The following is a 20,822-nucleotide window of genomic DNA, read 5'->3' as shown; positions in this document are numbered from 1 at the left end:
ACTGACTCTTTCTGAGGTGGGGTAACTTCATGTGTAATTTTTTTAATGCTGGAGACCAAACTAGCTGCCTTTTCTGGGGCAAGGGAGTTTCTCATAGTCCCATAGCAAATAATAAAAGCTCAGCTGCAACAAGTACTGTAAATACCTTGCGCTCCTGTTCTCAGTTACAGAATTAGTTATGCAAATCTTATATTAAAGAAGGAAGAGCCCTGGTGTGTCTTAAATTATACTCCGGATGTGTACGCATGCGTACGATTCCCTCTTGTCTAGGAGGAAAATATCTGCTCCTAACATGCAGGCTCCATAGAGATTAGCATACTAAACAGTATTGCTCCACATGACCTGAAATTGGCTTTTGAGTGCTAATTGGATCTAGGAATTGAGAGGAGGGGTTGGAAAACATTGCCCTCTGTTTTTTCCAGGTTACAGGCAAGAGTACAGATGCGGTGGTGGTGCAGGTGACTGCGTGAAGACCTCAGGGCCTCCCGAGCTATGGGGGCACCAAGAGTCAGAGCTGTCTCCTACTCATTTGCTCATGTCTTCTTTGCCTAGTTCAACAGATCTTCCTGTCTTCATCTTTACGTGAAGTAACGGTGTGCTACGGCAAAATGGGCACTAAGCTTGAAATGAGGAGTGCCTGATCTATTTCTAATGGCTCCTGTTGTACCACATGAGTGTGGTCTCGTTGGTTGGTTTGTCCAGGTGTATCTTCTGCAGGAAGACGGCTGGCCCATTCGGTGTGCATCTGCTGTTGGCATTTTTAATGTGGGCTCTTGCTTGGAGGTTATTTTTGTTGAAGATGGACTGTTAGGTAATTAAATTACAGATAAAGAGGATTACTCAAACATTGTGATCCATCCCTCCACTGGCTCCTGTGGCTGCAAATCAGCTGTCAAGCATGGAGCCAAGGCGGGCCAGTGCCATATGCTGCTGTGGCCAGCAGTTCCTGCAGGCCTGCTGCCCCGTCACCTCCTTAAATCTCTCACCACAGCAGATGCAAAGAGAGTGAAGCTGCCCTTGGGGATCCCAAAGCAACCAGAGACTGCAGGAGCCTGACATGGTGTTGGGATGTTCGTTGTTGTGGCTGCCATCTCCTGTAGCCAGGCCTGGCTCTGGATTCGCTGAAGTCTGCGTGATGGCTTCTCTCATCCCGTGGAATGCTTGCTGGGAAATTAGCTCTGTGTACTGAGATGTGAAATGATCCTCAGCAAGGAGTTTGGGGAAATAGCGGGTAAGATTAGTGTCTGGATTATGAAAGGGTTTGTGGCTCCTTAATCTCCTCTGCCAATCCCCGTTAGACTTCACTTGGCTTTAGGCAGGACTTTGGTATAGGTGAAGCGCGGGTTTAAATTGAAGTGGATGAGGAGCACCAAATTTGAGCCAGTAAAAAAGACAAACAGCTATTCTGTGGTAGTTTTTTGTTTGCTCTGTTCTTAATAGAAGTGAAAGGTAAAAGGAGATTCATACTGGATTCAGCATTTCCTATATTTGAAAGCATTTTGAGTGCTTTTGTGTATTACCTAATATTAAAGATAACTTTGAAAACAAATGATCACTTTATGCCAATAAAAATCAATACCTGCTGCTCTGGGAAGATGGGAAGAAAAAGGAGTGGTAATCATGGAAATTATTTTGGGGAGAGAGGGAAGGTGGGAATGTTCTACAGTCTCCTTTTTAAAATTAATATTTTGTGAAATTATAGATTTATGAAGCACGTGGATATTGCTGTATGTGCATCTCTTAAAAAGTCTTTTGACAAAAATACTTTTTCTTAGCTTTAAAGCTTTCCCATCACTGCTAGGTGCTATGTTCAGTTTAAAATCATGCTGCTTGAAAAATTTATTAGGTTCTACAGTTTAACATGATCTTGCCTTGGATTTGGATTTTTTTGTCTTGTTTTGGATTTTCACACTGTGTGATTTTACTTAATGCAGATTTAGGAATGATCTATTCTAGTCTAATTGTTTTCTCAAGTTAAATCCAAAGAAGGCTCAGTTCAATGCTAGAGGTGTGCTGCATTCCACACAGAGCAAAGAAAATGGCTGGTCTCTGCCCGGAGGAAATTACAGTGTAGAGCAAATGGATTTGGACTGCTCTGCTCAGTTCCAACTGCTTTGGGAAAGATCTGAGATAACAGATAAGTGCAAGTTAATGATGTTGCAGAACAGCACTGACTTTAATTCTGTATATTGCAGTTTGAGGACTTTTTAAATTCTGGTAAATGTATGTTTTCGTCTTGAGTTGGGATTAATATTACTTTTTTTTTTCTTGTGACCTTCCTCCCCCCACAAAAAAAAAGTGGAGATATTTTTAAAATGGCATTTCTGCAAATTGTTGCAGCCCCGCTTCCAACTGTGCCAACTCTTCAGCTTTGAGTCGTGGGCTTGACTGCTTTGTCAACTTTTTTTCTTAAAATGTGACATATTGAACCTGTCCTCTTGCAATACAAATTGCTTTTGAGGCAGAACAAAAGAAAATCACCTGTCTGGTGAGACAGTCTAAATGTCAGTTTTAGAGTCCCTGGACTTTTTGGATGTCACCAGGTAACCTAAATGGGGTGCTCTGATAGAGTAGGGTAAAGAAAGTTCTGGGAGAGTATATGGAGGAAAGTAAATTAAGATCATTAAAAGGAGCAGGTCTTTCAGGTAAGACCCAGGAAAAAGCAGCATGTTGACTCTTGCATTTCATTGCTTTTTTCTTTCCTTCCCACTTTGCTCCTAGCAGCATTTTGGAGACTTACCAAAAGTAGTTCTTTACATGCAGCCTTTTATCTTCAACTGTCAGTCGGTGGTAGAGAAAGGAAATAGAGATCATATGTGGTAGTTGTTTGACATCCAGAGGAATGTATAACGCAATCTTCAGTATCATCTCTGCCTGTTAGACATTTCTTCTGTTTGGATTGGAGGTGCCGCAGTTTTCTGCCCACCAAAGGGTACGCAGTTTGGCAAGCTAGGCTTTTGTTCTACATAGCCGGGAAAGGTTTATGTGGCTCCTTATTTCCCCTTTTTGTGCTTACCCAAAGTAACATCATCACGTTGAGCAGAAGGGATCAGGCCTGATTCCTTGGATATTCATCTGGCCTACTGTGATGGTGTGTCTTGCATGTATGGAGTGTATTTTAAAAAAGAAAAAGAGGGAAAAAATCTGTTTTTATTTTCTGCTGAGCTCAGGTGGTTGTCTCGCGAGGCTTGTCCGTAAGCAGCAATGAGAGAGGAATTTATTGGAGCACTTTTCTCTACTGATGACAAATAGAGCCTAGGTAGCTAGCTAACTAAGGTGTCAGGCATCTTAACACAGCTGTGCAAAAGGACTCTTGGAAACTGGGGAGATGCACCATAGGATAACTGCGAACCGTGCCCCTAGTGAAAGCCTTGTGATTCACTTAGGGGCATTTGAAATCCCTTTTCTTGGGGGAGATGTGTGTGGGATGAATAGAGGAGACAGCAGTTCATTACTGTGCTGCAAAAGATGTTGTTTAATCCTTTCATGTGAATCCCAGTCCACGTGGTATAGATGGAGTCCAACTGTGAAGGTACTTGCTTTTTCACCCAGGGCTGGAGATGTGGCTTTTCGGAGATATCTCAGATGGCACGGAGATTAGAGCAATCCAGCAGCCTTGCAGTTTGATAGCGTTTCTGAGGCTTCACTTAAGATGCAGTATGCGTTTCTTCATCCTGATAGAGATAATGGGTTTTAAGCAATTACACCCAGGCTAATTCCTTTTGATAAGAGCTCTGCATTATCTAAAAAAAGAATCCCAGCCGCCTGGGAAAGAACAATGTAAATGTCTCTCTCATGGACTCTTTCATTCGCTCTTCTCTGATAACTTCAGATGATGCACTGCACATCTTTCAAGCCACAAAAACCTACCAGTCCTTTTTTAGGTAGAGCATAGCAGACAGGGAGGTAGAGCAGTACCGTTGCTGTGCAAGGGACAGAGCACAGGCTGCTTCGAGTAATTCCAGGCTAGTATGGCGATTACCCCTTAGATGTAAGGGATCAGCTTTGGTCTCTTTTAAAGGAGCCCCTTGTGATTCAGGCTGCCTGGTTGTAAGGGACAGGTTGCTTCTGCTGATTAGGATGATCTAAATTTTGTAATTTTGAAGGAGTAGCAAGAGAGCGAGAGCCTACCGCTTTGTCTAGGGTAGGTCCCAACCCCTGTGCGTCTCTTTGCACTGGAAAGAAGAGTATGCTTTTGGCGCACGTTATGCAGGGATGGTAAGAGATCTCATTTACTTTTAAGACCAGTAAAGAAATTTCAATAATTAGCTGGATTTCTGGTACTATAAAAAATAAAAACCCTTTTATTCTCCTTAATCTCCTTCTGTCTTTTTCTCTTCTACATAGGCAACGTAGGATAGAAAATTGAATTGATTGCATTTAAAAAGGTGCACGGGGAAATTCCAAAGCAACGTGCTGTTTGTGTTAATGTGCAACTTCTAGGAAAACAGTGTTATATATTTAAAAAAAATAATATATGTATGTAAAAGCATTGAAGGGTTTTCAGACATTGTAGACGTGCTTGTTAAAGCTCCTTTCTCTCTCCCCGATAGTCACATATGTCATTCTTGATGTGGAGAGCTGCCTGATAATTGAAGCTGGGAGGAGAGGCAGGGGGGGAAGACTGGAGATAAGGATTGTAATCTCTCCTGCTGATATGCTTTGGTTCTCCTTCCCTAGAAAAGAGCCTGGGACTGTGTGGCATGCTGCCTGTCTCTTTACCTGTCTGCTGGCTAGGAAAAGTTGCTCAGTGCCTCCGGGCGGGGGCCTGAACAGCTCTTTTCAGAACAGAGGAAGAGGATTTGTGTGGACATGTCTCTGCGGTAGGAAAAAAAAAAAAAAAGATGCAAAAATAAAATCCCTTTTTTCTTCCAAGTTGTAAAATGGCTTCATGCGTCACAAACGCTGTAGTTGAGCAGGGTGCTACAGAATTGGGAGATCAGGCGTTTTGCTCCAAATTGGAGGCAGAGAGCACAGCTTTTCGTGGTGAGGAATCCACTGCACGTCCTCTGGCGTGGCACAGGAAGGGTTGTCCCTGCTCAACCCCCTCATTTGTACCGGGTTGCAGCAGAGTTGTGCCTGGATTGAAAATAAATGAAGGAGTTGAGAGAAGGAAAATCGTTACCACCGTTTGCAGAGTTGGGTGCTGTATGTTTTCCTGTCATACACCGTTGTGAATTTGAAAGGGCTGCTGTAGTTCCTTCCCAGGCATGCTAACGTTTAGTTGGCAAATGAAACAACCTTTTGTTTGGAAAGCTCTTCTGAGATGCTTTGGGGATGAAAGGCATCAGCGAAGTTGTCATTACATCTCCCAGGGCTGCCTTGGGTGAGGAGCTGGGCTGCGTGTCCTTTCAGATGCAGAGTGCTCAGTCTGAGCCAATTTAGTGAGTCGTCAGCTCTCACTTTTTGGGCTTTAATTGACTTCCTACTGCATGTCACATTGCATTTTCCTTTGGAAGGCGGATGAAGAGAGTCGACTTTCTTCTCCGGGCTGCTAAGAGAACATGGTTTCATATTAGATGGAGCAGTCTCATGCGGGCTGGGGGAAGCACCTCGTGTAAGAGAGTGCTGAAGCAGAAGTGTGTCCTTCACAATAACAATACCTTCTCAGCCTTGTGGGTGACTCGTCAGATTACTTCTCATCTTGTTCTTTCACAAATGATGCGTAGATACACAACCTGTGTGAAGATGAAGCTCCCAGGAGGCTTTCCTTATCTATGGTAATGTCCTTAATGTAAGAAGAAATCCTCACCAGCTACTTTCTTGAGGAGTTGCTGCTGGTTAAGAGTTTAAACAGACCACTTGTTATCTAGGTCCTTCTTGATTTTGCTGCCTTGTTTTCTTGGTTATCCTAAAAATGACAGGTTGCTATTTAATGTACTTGGATTGACTTCACAACCTATCTACTCAGTCATCTGCTTCCTGTGCGCTCTCCTTTGAAAATACTTCATGTCATGACAGCGATGAGATGGCGCATCTAAGTGACGGGGCAAATTAAACTAAGTACTTCATGCAACATCAGTGGGGAACAAACACTAGCTCAAAACTAACCCGGCTGTGTCTGGGATATCTTGCCTCTATATTGTTGACGTGGCAGTCCCCAGTTTATTATTCTACCTTAAGACATACTTTGCCTGTGTTTCTGGTGGAGTATTTTGTGCATTTCCGAGGGGGAATTCTCTAACCAAGCTCTTGGCAAACAGACATGAAAGATCTGTGGTTGCCCTCCTACTTGGGTGTTTCTGGCCCAAAAGCACCAGTGTTGCCAGGTAGGCCTGTCAGCTGTCTAATGAGCCCAAGCAACGAGTCCCATGCTTTGTGTTTGTGTGCTGGCCTCCTTACAGTGACTCCATTACCTTTTGCTTTGAAAAGTAGTTCCATGCAATTTCATCTAGTGCTTGGGGGCTCTATAAAAATAATTTTGCATATAAGCAGTTCATCTTCTACTCAGATTTGATGTCCAGCATTGCAGTTTATGATACAGAGCCAATTACCAAGTCCATACTAAGTACCCATCATTTTTTTCAGTATCATAGAGAGCACCATCATAAACTGCTTATGTTCTGTTGAGCTTTGTCACTAGCATGTTCACTGTTCTGTCCCGATCCATCTGTTTGTACAGTTAAATAGTATTCAAGTGAATTCATTAAGAACATGTCACCTTATATTAACATTAAAATATATTAGGTGTCATGAAAAATAAATGTTCCCAATAAATTCACTGAGTGCGAAGCTCTTCTGGATTGTGAGAGTTGAACTTGGATTGCTCTGGGAAGATGGAGGGAGGCGTGTGCGAGTCTAACACAGGGCATTGCAAGAACAAAATATTTGCAAAAGCTCCCGTTTTGTCTGCCAGAGCAAAATGGATCTTGCTGTTGCCAAGACTGGTGTCTGTGGCTTGGTGCCTTCTGCTGCAGTTACATGAGACGTTAATCCCTAATGCACAGCGAAGAACACAACACCTTGTTGAGCAGCTAGGGATATCCTTGCTGCTGACTGCTACGGGACAAAAAGCAGAACCCTGAATTCACGGGTTGCTAGACAGTGAGCCTCCTGGGTCACCTAGAATAGCAACTCACCCTCGAGTATCAGCCCTGTGCACTCTCTTCCCTACCTGTAGGCAGTTAGGGCACAGCAGATGCTCTGCAGTAAGTACACATCCTCTTACCTCGTGATGCTGTCTCTGTGCTCCTGCCTCATGGGAACTCTCCTCTCTTTTAGCAGTAACAAATGTTCTTGTTTGCAAAGCAGGAAATCATAAGAAAATGTTACAGGGTGTCCCTTTTCTCTCCTGTAGCTGTTCCACTGCCTGCCTTCCACCTTTGTGTAAAACCGAAATTGTTGCATGCTTCTGGGTCTGTTGTGAAGAGGATATAGGCAGTGCTTTGCAGCAGCAGGGTACCGACTCTGAACAGATTCACGGAGGAATCGCTATTCCCCTATCGCTTTCCTTTTGTCTGCCTTCTCTTACAAAGATGCTAATCACCACTACCTTCATTAAATGTCAGAGGGTCTTTAGCAACCTCGGAAGGAAGAGAAACAGAGCTGTCAGTGCTAATCTCAAGCACAAATGTGTAGCCCTTGCCACATCAGTGTGCCTTTGTCACCCCTGGATTGGATTAGTGCAGTACATGGTATGTGGGTCTACAGCTGAAGACACATGCAGAACAGTGTTGTCTGCTTGCTTTAGTGTCACAGGAGAGTGTTTTCTAGAGAGAAGACAGCGTTTAAAAGTAATGCCCTTAGTCAGGATCCTGAGCTGACTTCTCACACTGGTCTGTTCAAAGCTGTTGTGGAAGTGAGGCAGTGCTTTAAAGCTTACCTGCTGATGTTCCTGCTTTCTGTAAGAGGCTAAATTGAAGGATTGAATGGGGCTGGAACTTAAGACGTGGTGAGAATATATTGGCTGGGGCCCCTCAGCTCTCTTTATTTTTTTTTGTTGTTGGTTATTTTTCTGTATTCTGGATTTTAATATATGGTGCTTGTGTTTAGAGAGATCCCCTTAAACAAGGGGACAAGACATAGTTAGTCAAGGTTTTTCTCTCCTGCGTGAAAGACTCAGAGAAGTTTGGCCTCCTTATTAGGACTAGTCAATCACTTGATCGGATACATTAGAACAGTCTTCTGCGAGAGGTGTAAGGGGGTAAGACACTTATTTTGATTGCTGACTGAGGTTAGTGTAATAAAATACTAATGGCAAGAATAGAAAGTCATGGCAATCAGGAAACTGGGCTCTTAGGAACGAGCCCATGCACATGAACAGCCTGCAAGGCAAAGAGCATGCTGGGGACTACATCTCCTTACCAGCTGCAGAGGTAAAGACAGCGTCAGTCCTTGGTTCAACTGGTGAATTAGAGCAGTTGTGAGTTATTGGGCTTCATGCATACGTGGGTTGTTTGTTTAAATTTGACATTGCCTGAGTGATATGTTCTAGATCAACCCTTTGGTCCAACTGCTGCTGCTATAGTTATGGTGGTCTACTTGGTTTTTTGCAATACCTACCCTTTAGCATATTGGCTTTTCTTGTTCTGCCATTCTCTTGCTCTGCCATTTTGCTGTGGATGTGGAACTGTGGTATCCATGTCCACAGCAAAATATTGGTAAGCGTTTTGTTGTTCCTGTTTGGAGACTAAGCTTAGGTAGTAACTCTCTTTTGCTGAAAAAGTTTCTCTCGTTGGAACTATGAATCAAAGCAGTTTGCTCTTCTTGAAGTGAGAATCTGCCAAGATCCATGTGCAGACGCTGGGGTTGTTCTTTGAGCTACAGAGCCAAATCAACCAGAAAAGTCTCTTTCCATGTCTGCCAGGTCCTCTGGCTAGTTTAAGTGGTTCACGCTTTTGCCTGGAGCATAACACGTTGCTGTGCCAGCCTTCAGCAGAGAACTGCTGTTGCTGTTCTGTCCTTCAAGTTAGATGGTCCCAGAAAACAGTCTGAACACGGTTTTTCCATGCTCTGGAAGGAGCACGCTCTGCTCCTGCTCCCATGTTCTGGGACTTCCACTAAAGGTGAAGTGGGTGCTGGAAGCAGGTGTGGTTGCAGAAACCCATTCAAGCACTGTTTGTGGAAATCAGTAATTCCTTTAAAGTCACTTAGGAAAGCAGGGAAGCTCACCTGCGTTAGAGAAGCCAAGATCCTGCAGGGAAGAGGTGACTTCATTTCTGGAGAATGTCAACTTGCTATTCTTATGGCTGTCAAGCTGAAGGAGAGTTAGAATTTCCTTCTTTGAACCCTCTACTGATGTCAGCAGAAGACTTATAAAAATGCCTGATTAGATTATGCCATTGCTGTAGTAATGAAAACCACTAATTAATGCTGTTTAAGTGTGTTGCACTTAGCCTCTGGTGGAAACGTGGCACTTGGAGGCTTACCACTTTGCCTCTGGTGGAAACTGTTAGCCACTGGACCTGTGGCTAAATAGTGTTCTCATTTTTTTTTTCCTCTTTAAATCTTTCTCTCCTCATCTCCGTGTTTCATTACCTAACACATTACTAAATAAGCAATGAACCAAAGATTGCCCATGCTGTTCCAATGAGATTAAACGTTAATGGGAAAGATTGCTCTTACTAGTTCTAGCTTTCTGCAGGGTGGGTGCCCAACCTTACTGTATTTCACATTTTTTTGTCAAAGGCTAACTTGGTGATTCCTTTGTTAACTGTCTGCTTTCTTTCTCCTTATTCCCCAACCTAGCTTTCTGCAGAGGACGCATTGTGAGGGTACCCAAAGGTCCTCTGATTCGAGTTGTGGGCACAGAGGTGGCGATCCCTTGCAGCGTTAGTGACTACGACGGACCCAGCGAGCAGAACTTTGATTGGGAGTTCGCCCGAGAGACTGACTTCGTGCGGATAGTGAGTACCTGGGATTCTACCTTCACCTCTGAGGAGTACCAAAAACGTGTGGGCCACGGGGATATCAAACTGAGACGGAGCAGCAACGATGCTGTGGAACTCGTGATTAAAAACATCCAGCCAACTGACCAAGGGAAATACAAATGCTCTACGCCCAGCACTGATGCCACCGTTCAGGGAAATTATGATGCTGAGGTCCAAGTGAAAGGTATTTCTGAAGAGTGAGGTGTGCTCTAAGTTTGTTTTTGATATTGATTATAGATGTACCCTTAATAACGTCGAATTTCTGTCGCTTATGAGCATTGTGATTTTTTTTTCCTGTTTGATTCTACTAAAGCCAAAACTGGGAGGCATGATAGGAGCAAGGGCAAGCGAGGTGAAGAAGCAAAGGGGAGCTGTTACTCTAAACACCACTTTTGCTTTTTCTATCTAGGAAATATTTAAATAAATATGGGAAAACTAACCAGTGTGTTTTCCTAAGATGTCTGCAAATGCTTAATGTCACTAAGCCTCTGGGTAGAGGGGCTAACTTCAGGTAAAAACATAGCCTGTGTTCTCTCTTATTTAGACAGTGTCATTTAGAGATCTTTCTATGAAGGAAGTAGTCTTCCATTTCTTCTTTAGCATGTTGTTCCTGCAGTTATGTCCTAGCCTTGCTCTCTCATTTAGGGTTCTTCAATAATGATCTGGGAGACTGTTTTTTCTCTTTGTGTTGTCTCTTTTTCTCATGAAAATCAAGATGGTTCTGGATGGGAATAGTCTGAATGATATTACTTGGATGAGAAATTGAAGTGGGGGAGGGTAAATGAAGTTGAGTGCTTGCCTTGGCTTGTTTGAAGCGGGTGACGAATGAATTTTCAGTCGAGTTTCCTTGTTTCTGGAATGTATTTGTGTGGAAGAAGGAACGATTGGAGAGGTGGTAGTTTTAGTGCTTCATATCCAAACAGGTCATTGTGGGTGTTTTCTTCTTTCTTTGCTTTTATGATATTTGAGTATTTTGGTCTTTTTTTAATAGTGATTTCTGATGGCTTATTGGTGAGCGGTTCAAAAGCACGTTCTTCAACATCTCTGAAACTCTCTGAGGGTGACTCCTTCAAGCTGCGCTGCTCGGCAATCACCACCTCACCGGAGCACACTCACCTGCACGTGACTTGGCAGATCAAAAGTGGATTGTCTTGGCAGGACATCCTATCTTTGACTCATGAAGGCAAATTCCAGCCTGGCCCTGGCTATGAGGAGCGCTACCGTAATGGAGATATCCGCTTGGACACAGGAGTGAATGACACGTATCGACTGTCTGTGTCCCAGGCCTCGTCGGTGGATGCGGGCGTCTACAGGTGTCTCGTGAGCGAGTGGGTGAGAGGGGCAGATAGCTCATGGCAGAAGATTCAGGAGAAGAGTGTGGAGATAGCAAGTGTGTCGATCCAGCGGACTGGTGAGTGTTACTGCTGGGCTGGGGCCATAGCTCGTAGCTACAGCAATGCTGTTGTGCCCACAAGGCGATGCTTCTTGAGAGTAGAAATTGGATAAGCTGAACTAAATGAGGACACCTTTCCAGGAGAGCTTAGAGTGCTGTTTGGATAGCTGGCCTGTTTACATCTGAGTTACTAGCATATGCTTGGCATGAGTTTGCTAGCTTTTATTCTGGGGGCAACGGGGATGATGGCATGGAAGGATTGACTGGAATCTCTTATGTGCCTAGACTGAGATTTTTATCTCATCCTTAGTTCACTTTGGACTTCCTCTGGTTACACTATTTCTTAAATAGTGTTGTGTTTAACCCTGAGCAACCTAAACCTGCCGTCTGTGCTGTCATTAACATAGGTTATCTGAGAGCACTAAACCGCTGTGCTTCCCCTGTAAAAGTGGACTGTGATTCATGACAGATGTGAATGTTATGTATTAAAATGGCATAGAAAGATTGGGAGAAAAGAGAAAGGCAGTGATAATTTCAAAGGACAAATTATCCTCTGATTTCTATCACTACCACTGGATCACTGGGCTGATGGCTCCGCTGTGTTGGCGGGCACTGTTAAATGCATCATTGCATGCTTGACTAAGGAGACAAAAATACACGTAGTGCTGTGCTGAGGATATCCAGATATCCCTTTCTATGTGGGTTTCAGGAGTAGATGCACTAAGCGCTTAATTGCATTAGCATTGCCACTGCTAGTTGGAGGGGGGAAAGCAGGGGGTGATGCTTCTTGTGACTCAATAGGTGGCAAAACAGGCAATGATGGTCTCAGAAATATGAGATTATGACAGTATTTTTTCAAAGTGTTCAGACAATAAGGGTATCTTTCCATTTTTGTAATCTTGTAATTGTTATAGGGAAAAGTCAGAACTGCTGGGTTTTGGCTAGCTCCCTTGGATGTAGTTTTAGTATCCTGGTGGTGTTTAGCCTGTGAAATTTGACAGGATCAATCTGCCCCTTTTTCAGGGTGTCTGTTACACAGTAAAGCTTGCAGGTACTCTCTGCTGAGACAGGGGTTGCTAATTAAGAGATGTAGCTCTTTGTTTTGTTGCACTTGTGGAGAATTTGGCTTAAGTAGGTGGGCTGAAAAACAGGATGAGGATGGCCAGGACCAGTAGCAGTGCCTAATGGGGCAGTTTTTTAATGTTCCCTCTGTATGTGTGTCTTTTTTTTCCCTGTTTGGTTTGTATTTTTTCTTTGGCCTTCATTTTCAGCTCAGTCATTGGCAGCACTGGCACTTTGTCAGGGGCAAGAAAGCTTTCTAGCCTCCCCCTCCCTTCTTACCTGCTGTAAACTGTAGGGTTGAATTTGTAGAAATAAAATAAAAATAATAACAGAAATTACTATCTAATGTAAAAAAATAAAGTCATGCACAAAGCTACTTGTGTAACTACTTGCATAAGTAGCACAGGTTACTTGGAACAACAGAAAAAGCAGTTATACTCTTCTTTCTACTTTGGTGTCCTTAAATCATGAACTCTTTGGGCCTGACTTTTTTCCTGTATGTCTTTTTTAATAGCGCCTTGCACAACAGGAATATAATCCTAAGTGAGGCCTTCAGGCACTTCTGCAACCAAAAAAGGAGCCTTGAGAAGGCACATACGAGTAAACTCTCTTAGAGTCCCTCTCAGTGATTATCCTGCCAGGTTCTGAATGCCTGTCACTGGTGCATGAAGACAGAGGTGCTCCTTGGAGAAACACTGCTCTTAACTTTTCAGAGGGCTCTTAATTTGTATTCTGGCATTGGTCTGTTAAATTAACTAGGCTTTCCTACTGTTTCCAGTCCCAGTGGGGCATTCATCAGATAGGGGACTTGGCTTTGCCTCTCAGGAGAGGCTTGCTGGCCTCTGTTCAGTCTGTTCTGTGCTATCAAGTGGTGAGCAGTGAGATGAGTACTGCTGTGGTTTTATTGGCAATAGTTGCGGCCACTCAGAAAAACAGTGTGGCATTTCTATACTGTCTCTAGTTCCTGGTGGTAGTCCTAGAGAGCTTTTACAGATGGATATGTATTAGGTACTAGAACATGGTTTTACATAGAAATCATTGATCTGCTCTTAGCTGCCTGTTTAAGGCGGGACTCGTCGAACTACTGAGAAGAGCTACTACAGTTCTGGTGTAGTTTCTAGTGGTTTCAGTGGACATTTTCCATTCTGAGGGAGAGTCCCAAATACCTTGACGTTCCTGTGAGAATAAGAATCCTTCATGTTTTCCTGCTGTGTGAGGGTGGTGTACGGTCTGTGATTAGAATAAAGCCTTCACAGACCAGTTGCTGTTGAGGCATAGAAACCTTGTTCTTTCTCACTTCTTTCTCCCACCTTTATCAAAGATCCCTTGCTTGCTTGATAATGTGTGCTTGTCTTATAATAGATGATGCAGCACAATAGTCTATGGGTGCTTGAAAGTGGGGCTACTGAGCTACTTGAGAAAATTCTGTAATAGAAAGTGAAGGTCTGCATAACTTACAGTGAGTGGACTCTTTAAAATAATAATAAAAGCAATGTTTTATTTTTTGTTTGAATTTTTCTCTCTTCATTTCCAAGTTCTAGATGTGCTCATCTCAACAAGCAATCTGTCCGTGACTGAAAGGGACTCCCTGGACCTTACCTGCAACATCACAACGGACAGGAGTGGTATTTTCCAAGCCGAGGTGACGTGGTATTTCTCTGGGTCACCTGATGACACCTTGTCAGATGCTCAGGTTTTGTTGAGCATGGACCATGACTCTGTTGTCAGTGATTCAACTCTTATCAGCCTGAGCCATGTCGATAGGAATTCCTATCGCCTCTTGGTGCGTGATGTGGGTGTGGAAGACTCTGGGTACTACTTCTGCCAAGCAGCTGTCTGGGTGCCACTGCACAATGGGAGCTGGCATAAAGTGGTGGAGAGGACATCTGCGCCAGTCAGTGTGGTGGTGACAGCATTAGGTGAGTGATTCTGCTTGCAAACGTCATGGATATTGTACCACACATTTCTTATTCCTATCAGAAAAGGGAAAGGACCTTGCAGGATCTAATCTCTTACACATTTGCATCCATCATCTCTCTCTGGGCTTGTATGTTATAGTATTTTAGGATGTCACTGAACTGTCTGTAACTGGGAAACAGAACTTAAAAGTCCGCCTTGTTTTCCAGGGGCTGAAGCTGCGTCAGTATCATATTGTCCCCTTTCATTTCCCGTGTACTGTCAGCAGGGCTTTGATACTGCAGCAGGTGTTCTTTCTGAGCTCCAAACAGTGATACCATGTGGTTCCCATCATTTTTGAATCATTTGCCATACAATTATTTATGATACAAACTTCATAATGAACTGTAATAGCTTTCAAATTGTTTTCTTTTTTGTTTTAATCACTAGAGACAGACCACATCCTACTGGTAGATTTAGGATGGGATAGGATTTTATGCTGCTTTATTCTCTTCCCTCAACAGACAAGTCTATTTTAGGAGACCGCACTATTGAATCGTGTGACTGAACAAGAGAGACCTGGCTAAGAGCTTAACTAGAAGTGTTGTTTAGCACAGTAACCACTAAAGCAGATCTTGCTGCAGTATTTAATATCCCACTCTGGTGCATTTTTGATCATTCAGTTCTAGACATGAGTGGGTTTTTGTCCTTTTGGACACACAAAGGATTATTTGTGCACCTGAACCTATGGGTTCCTTAAGTTACTGCAACATTTCTGCAGCAAGTTTTTTTAAGTTACTAGTGGGAAAAAAAGATCTACTTAAACAGCAGTTTGATGATCTCTTTATTCTCTCCTTCTTTCATTCCCCAGCTGTTCATAGTTATTTTCCCTTTTATTTCCCTTCTTATAGCTCTAATACTATCAATATTCTTTTTTTTTTTTTTTTTTTTTGCAAGGGGGCTGTGGTTAGGAGGAGCTGTGTTTAGCAGTTGTTCATTCTAAACAGAACAGAAGCTGCAGAAGCTGGAGCGGAGGTCAGAGGTTCAACAGGCTTGTCTGATCTACCTGGCCTACAAGAGCTGGCTGACAATATCTTTCCCTACACCCCCGCCCTGAGAAAAATGTGTTTTGGAGATCGATTGGGTCATATACATGCTGAGGACTGTGAATATTTTACTTTGCATTATCCTTTCTGAACATTAAGCTTTGGCCATCTCTCTTTATGCAAATATGCTCAGAAGCAAAGTTGCTTGGGAGAGATGCTAAGAATGAAACTCCAGCAAAACTTCTAAAAAGCCTGGCTTTTTAGGGGTACGTCAGCCTACCTATCTTATCTCCTAGTTATATCACGAGAAAAGAGTAACTTCAATTTAGAAGCAATGTAATTCAGGATGGTGATGCAGGATGCTGTAGGTAAGGCACTTCCACCTTTTTCCTGCTAAAATTCACAAAGACTTGCTCGTGTTGGAAGCATGAACGAACCTAGATGTGAACTGGAGGGGAACTGGCAGAGCTGTCGTACTTGATGTTTGTTCCCAGCTTTTATTGGATGCAAGCATCTGTGCCTAAACATTCTCCATGTACTCATTTGGAGCCTCCTGTAATCAGTCTGATGGTACCGCCCAGTTATAAAGGCAGAGCTCCTCCAACATAAAAGGATAGAATGGACTCAGCGTATAGAGAGTCTGTTTTTCAGAAATAAATAGCTGTACCACAAGGTTAAATTCCAGTGATAAACGTTGTAATTTTGCAATTTGGCATTGTACAGAGCAGTTGAGCTGTGGCTCTTTCTTGCATACACTAACGTGTGCTAGAGGTAAGTGCACAAGCGATAAGTCTTCATTTCCATTCTTCAGCCATTTGAATCACACATTCAGCTTCTGAGAGCTCCCCCCTTTTCCTGCGTGCATGCGTGTGCACACATGCTCATGCACGCAGAGGTGCACCATGTGCTCACATATTCTGTTACGTTGCTGGTGCCTGTAGAACTATTCCTTGCTTTTTCCACTCCAATCGGGTGTTATCTGGGGAAAGGAAAGAATAAAATCTACTCCTCGGCAGACGCTTGGTTGCTAAGGACAAAGGAAAGTAGAATAATTTTTCAGCATTTGAGGTTTTCAGCTGCATCCAGAATTTACCAACTCCTCCTCCTTAATGGAAGTTAAGAGCTGCTGGGGTATTAAGTCATTGAACTGTCAGTGAGGCTGTTCTTTGACAGCTGACAGAGTGGAGGAATGAGGTTTATCCAGTCAGCCTTTTATTCTTTCTAAATCCTCTGTCTGAATGTCTGTCAGGGTGAAGCGCCTATCTGGAGTGGTGCTGTCAAAGCCAAGGCTCTCTTCTTAGTGGTCCTTTCCCTCCCCACAAATAAAACATCCTGAAGTGATTATTGAAGGACTTGACTTTCTTGCAGCTTTTTCCTTTCTGTGTTCCTATCCTGAGAAGAGTTTCCGCTTTTTTAGTCTTTGTTGCTGTGAAAATATTAATTGGTCTTGACTGTCTTCTTTTTTGGTGATAAAGATGAGTCAAGGGGGAATAAGAAAACTGCAGAGTGTGTGCAATATATCATGAGGCCATGGAGAAGACTGGTCTTTTGGGAATGAGACAGGAAGGGTAGAGTAGCTGTAGGATCTGTGGGGATTTACTTGCACCAAAAATGGGTTTTGGCCACCATTACTAATCTATGACTTGGTTGCAGCAGAGGAATTGAGTGAATTTTTATTTCGTATTACTCATACCGAGTGTCTGCAAAAATCTATGCTTATGTTCACTATGTAGTGCATAGTGATCTAGTGTACAGTAAATTTCAGCAGGCATCATAATAAACACAAAGTAGGTTAACAGTCAAAGATGCATATATCAGGAAAGCTTCGCAGAATAAAGGAGTACAACGCTATACAGCTGCACGGTACTGCTGCCAATAGTAGGTACTTTGGACTTAGGTGAGCGATACCTTTAAGTTTGTGTGTTACCTAGCACTGCAAAAACTCAGTGATTTAGATACTCTAGCATCTGGTCTGTTTGTATGCCCTTGTCCTTGCTAGATGCAAGGACACTGCATGCCTGCATGCAGAACGCTTAATGGTGAGAGATCCTTTCTTCAAGCTGGCGTGGCAGCGGCCAGGTTGCTTGAATAGAATCGTTTCCATCATTTGCATCCGAAGTCCAAAAGTGCATGTGCACACACATTAGCGCAGCAGCTCTATTAAGATGGTTTATTATCTTGGCTCACTGGTGAGCTAAGTCTAAGTTTTAGCCTTGGATTGCCTTCTCTGTCCCAATTATAGCTTCAGTTAATTGTTTCTGGGAGGGCAAAAAGCCAAATACAACATAAAGCAAGAAATAAATATAGAGCACTGAATACGCTTATAATATAAAATCCATGTGATGAGTATTGGCTGAACAGTTGGAAGGCTAGTCTTTTTTCTGAATAATAGTAGTCAGCAAGAGAGAAAAATATTCTAATGCTAGTAAATAAACATGTATCTCCTTTGTGGTAAGAGGTCTTTGCTGTAATCTTTTTCCTTTACTATCTCCATAGTCCAAGAGAAAATAGTCATGTGGCTGCCTTATCTCTTTTAGGCTTTGGACAGCAAGCTATTTTAGATTTAAATACAGCAGCCCCAATCTTAACCCGTGCATTTCAAGCGATCCTTTTCAAGCTTCAGGGTTTCTAGCCTTGTAGCTGTACAGCATGTACTTCTCTGTTCTGTGGAGCTCTTCTGATATACACATCGTTGGCTTAACCTACTTGTTATTTATTATGATGCCTGCTGAACTTTACTGCACGCTGCTGTTTGTGCTGCCTGTGGCCAGTGGCACTGATGCCCCCTGATTTGGGTGGATGAGTGGGTGAGATGTTTGTGTTTTGTTCTTGTTTAACGTTCATTGCGTGCTGCAGAGAGATGATGGGATGATAAGTGCAGAGAAGGCGGCATATCAGGAGGGGACGTGCTCTTATCCTGCAGAGAAAATGGGGAAGTGGGGTGGCTCTGGCCAGTCCAAAGCCAGAGAGTAACTGGTCTTCCGGCTGCTGGAGGCCTTCAGACAGGTGCAAAAGTGACTGGATGTCTGAAACAACTGTGGGTTCTTGGGGCCAGGCCTAAAGAAGGGAATGATTTTGCTCAATAAGATCACTTGGTGCTGATTTTTCTGAAATGGTCTCAGCAGACACACAAGTCCTGTTTGGAAATTCAGGCCTAGGGTGGCTCACTTCAGACCAGTACGAGTCTGAGAGCTAGAGTCCAAGTTCCCAATCGCCAGCTCTTGTAAGAAAAATAGATGTTCTGGCACTTGGCTTTTGGATCATGTGCTTTCACAGACTGGATGTTAGCAGTATCTTATATGTTAAGCTCTGCCACTTGCTTCCTTCTGCTTGTATCTTCTCACTTCTTTATTCTGGGTTTTCTCTCCCGCAGAGCCAGATTATGAGGTGTTTCTAAATGCATCTAAAACACCCAAGTTTTCAGATGACCCCACCGAGCTGGAGTGCAGGATCACAAATGCCCAGGACACCGAAGCAAACATCCGCTTCACAGTTTCATGGTACTACAAGGAGCACCTGCTTGGTGATGATGTTGCGACAGAGGAACTGCTGGCCACCATGGATGCAGACTGGACTCTACTTCTTGGGGACAGGAGCAGAGAGCGGACTCAGAACGGGGAAATAATCTTCTCTAAAAAGGCTGCTGACACCTTCAGTTTACGGATCCAGTGGACTTCAGAAAGTGACAGAGGGGATTACTTCTGTGTCATCTCTGCATGGAGTAGACACCGCAACAACAGCTGGGTAAAAAGCAAAGACGTGACTTCTGCACCTGTCAGCATTTTATGGGCTACACAAGGTAGGAACCTTGCACCTTTTCACTGGAAGACCTAGAAAGCTAAGATAGTTTTCTCTTGAGTAGGTCCATCAGGCAGAAGGCCTACAAAGGGGTTTTGGAAATGTGGCTCTGTGTTATGAAGAGGAAAAAACTCTTACTTTGTGTAAAGGCCTATATTTTTGGAGGTAAATAACTACTAAACAGCACTGACCGGTTTTGTGCAACAGTTTGGAGAGGAAGTGCAAAACAGATCCATCGCTCAAACTGTGCTGAGACTTAGAGGAACCAGGCTGTCATTGTGACAGGGTGGTATCCAGCAGTAATGCTGCTCCCTTTCATGACCCAGAGTATTTCAGTCTCTCTAGGATGCATCTTGATGCTAGCAACAAGGCTGTCTTGGGGTGAAAGAAGGGATGTCACTCACTTTGTCTTCTCTGGCTGTCAGTTTGATAGCATTTTTTTTTGCTTGTTTTTTTTTGTTTGTTTGTTTTCACCCTATACCAACTTATATTTACAAGTATGTGTTTAGAGGGCACTTCTGAGTAAGTTCGTGGGCATAGTAGTACCAGAGCATCAAAAAAAAAACAAAACAAAACAGCATGTGACAGAGCAAAATCATTCAGTGCTTTGCTTCAACCTAGGCCTCTTTTAGACAGAAGTGAACCGCCCTCTGGTCAGTATTTAAACTGTCTTTGGAAGCGTTTCTTAGGAGGTAAAAAAAGGTACCTGAATCACTTATATGCTGGTATAAAGTGGGTGCATGTAGCCTGAATGTCCTGTGGAGTGATACCCTTTTGTCGTACATATGAAGTCGTGCAAGAGGAGACTGAATGGGATAGCCTAGGATGTAACATCTTTGTCGAAAAAAAAAATAAATTGATTAGCTAAGCTGCCTTTGCACCTCATAGATTTGTTGAGCAGTCTAGCTCAGGCAGTCGTAGTCCGATGACTGTATTTCAAAGAGCTAGTTTGAAATGAGTTTAAAGCTGTTTAGGCATTATCTTTAAATGAACTGGAGAACTTCTGCTGTGATTCTGTTGCAGCAAAGACAGAAAATGGCAGGCTGCTTGCTTAGTCCTTTCTTCACCCCCAGACCAAGTTTGGTCCACAGAAAGGGTGTTTTCTTTTTTGTTACGAGCTGGCTTCTCTAGCAGGAATGAGATCTCTCAATAATGGTGAATGCTGGTCACAATTAGTTCAGTTATGCCATAACTGAGTGAGTGTGTGTGTGTGTGTGCATGCACACGTAATGGATCATCGCCTTCAGAGCAGCTAGAGAAACCAGCTGGAGTTGAAAAGTCTCAGCCTGTGTTGACATTTCTGGGGGAAAACAAACCGTGACAGGTGTGAACGTTCCCTTGTTTCTGGTTTTGTTCCAAAAACTCTGCTAATTTTGCCACACAAATGTAAATGTTACAGTCCCCATGCTGAAAAGTACGTCTGTTGGCAAAACTCAGAGCTGGGGTATTTACGACGTGAAAGCAAACTCTCCTACAAACATTCTTCTCCTGAAACAAAACACATATGTATGTATGGAGGGGGAAATATTTAAGCTTGATTTCCCCCTTCTTCCCTTCCACTCCCTGCCATGCTCTTCCAGCAATCTGGCCCCAGATGCCATTCCCTGCACGCCCTGGTCCTGGCCGTAGCTGGTTCCTGTGGGCTGCAGACGGGGCTGTGAGCCTGGTGGTGCAGCCACCAACTATGAAAGAGTTAATGTGCTGCTGCCTCTGCTCTCTGACTGTTGTTTTGACAAGTATCTCTGGTGATTTGAGTCC

General features: G+C 43.4%; 1 protein-coding gene across 3 annotated transcripts in view; it reads left to right on the top strand.

Annotated features, from left to right (window-relative positions):
• Positions 1-20,822, top strand: part of PTGFRN (prostaglandin F2 receptor inhibitor) — an 85,285-nt gene that overhangs the window by 37,091 nt on the left and 27,372 nt on the right. For 2 of the 3 annotated variants that reach the window (XM_080576111.1, XM_080576112.1), the window contains exons 2-5: positions 9,688-10,053; positions 10,861-11,280; positions 13,860-14,243; positions 18,640-19,065. In XM_080576111.1, the coding sequence (XP_080432237.1) occupies positions 9,688-10,053; positions 10,861-11,280; positions 13,860-14,243; positions 18,640-19,065 (1,596 nt within the window). The remainder of the gene's footprint in view (positions 1-9,687; positions 10,054-10,860; positions 11,281-13,859; positions 14,244-18,639; positions 19,066-20,822) is intronic. The other variant, XM_080576113.1, reaches the window with a different exon arrangement.

This window comes from Anser brachyrhynchus (genome assembly GCF_964034855.1).
Source record: "Anser brachyrhynchus genome assembly, chromosome: 1".
Lineage (NCBI taxonomy): Eukaryota > Metazoa > Chordata > Aves > Anseriformes > Anatidae > Anser > Anser brachyrhynchus.
Note: the sequence above shows the minus strand (reverse complement) of the source record. Positions and strands in the feature narration are given on the sequence as shown.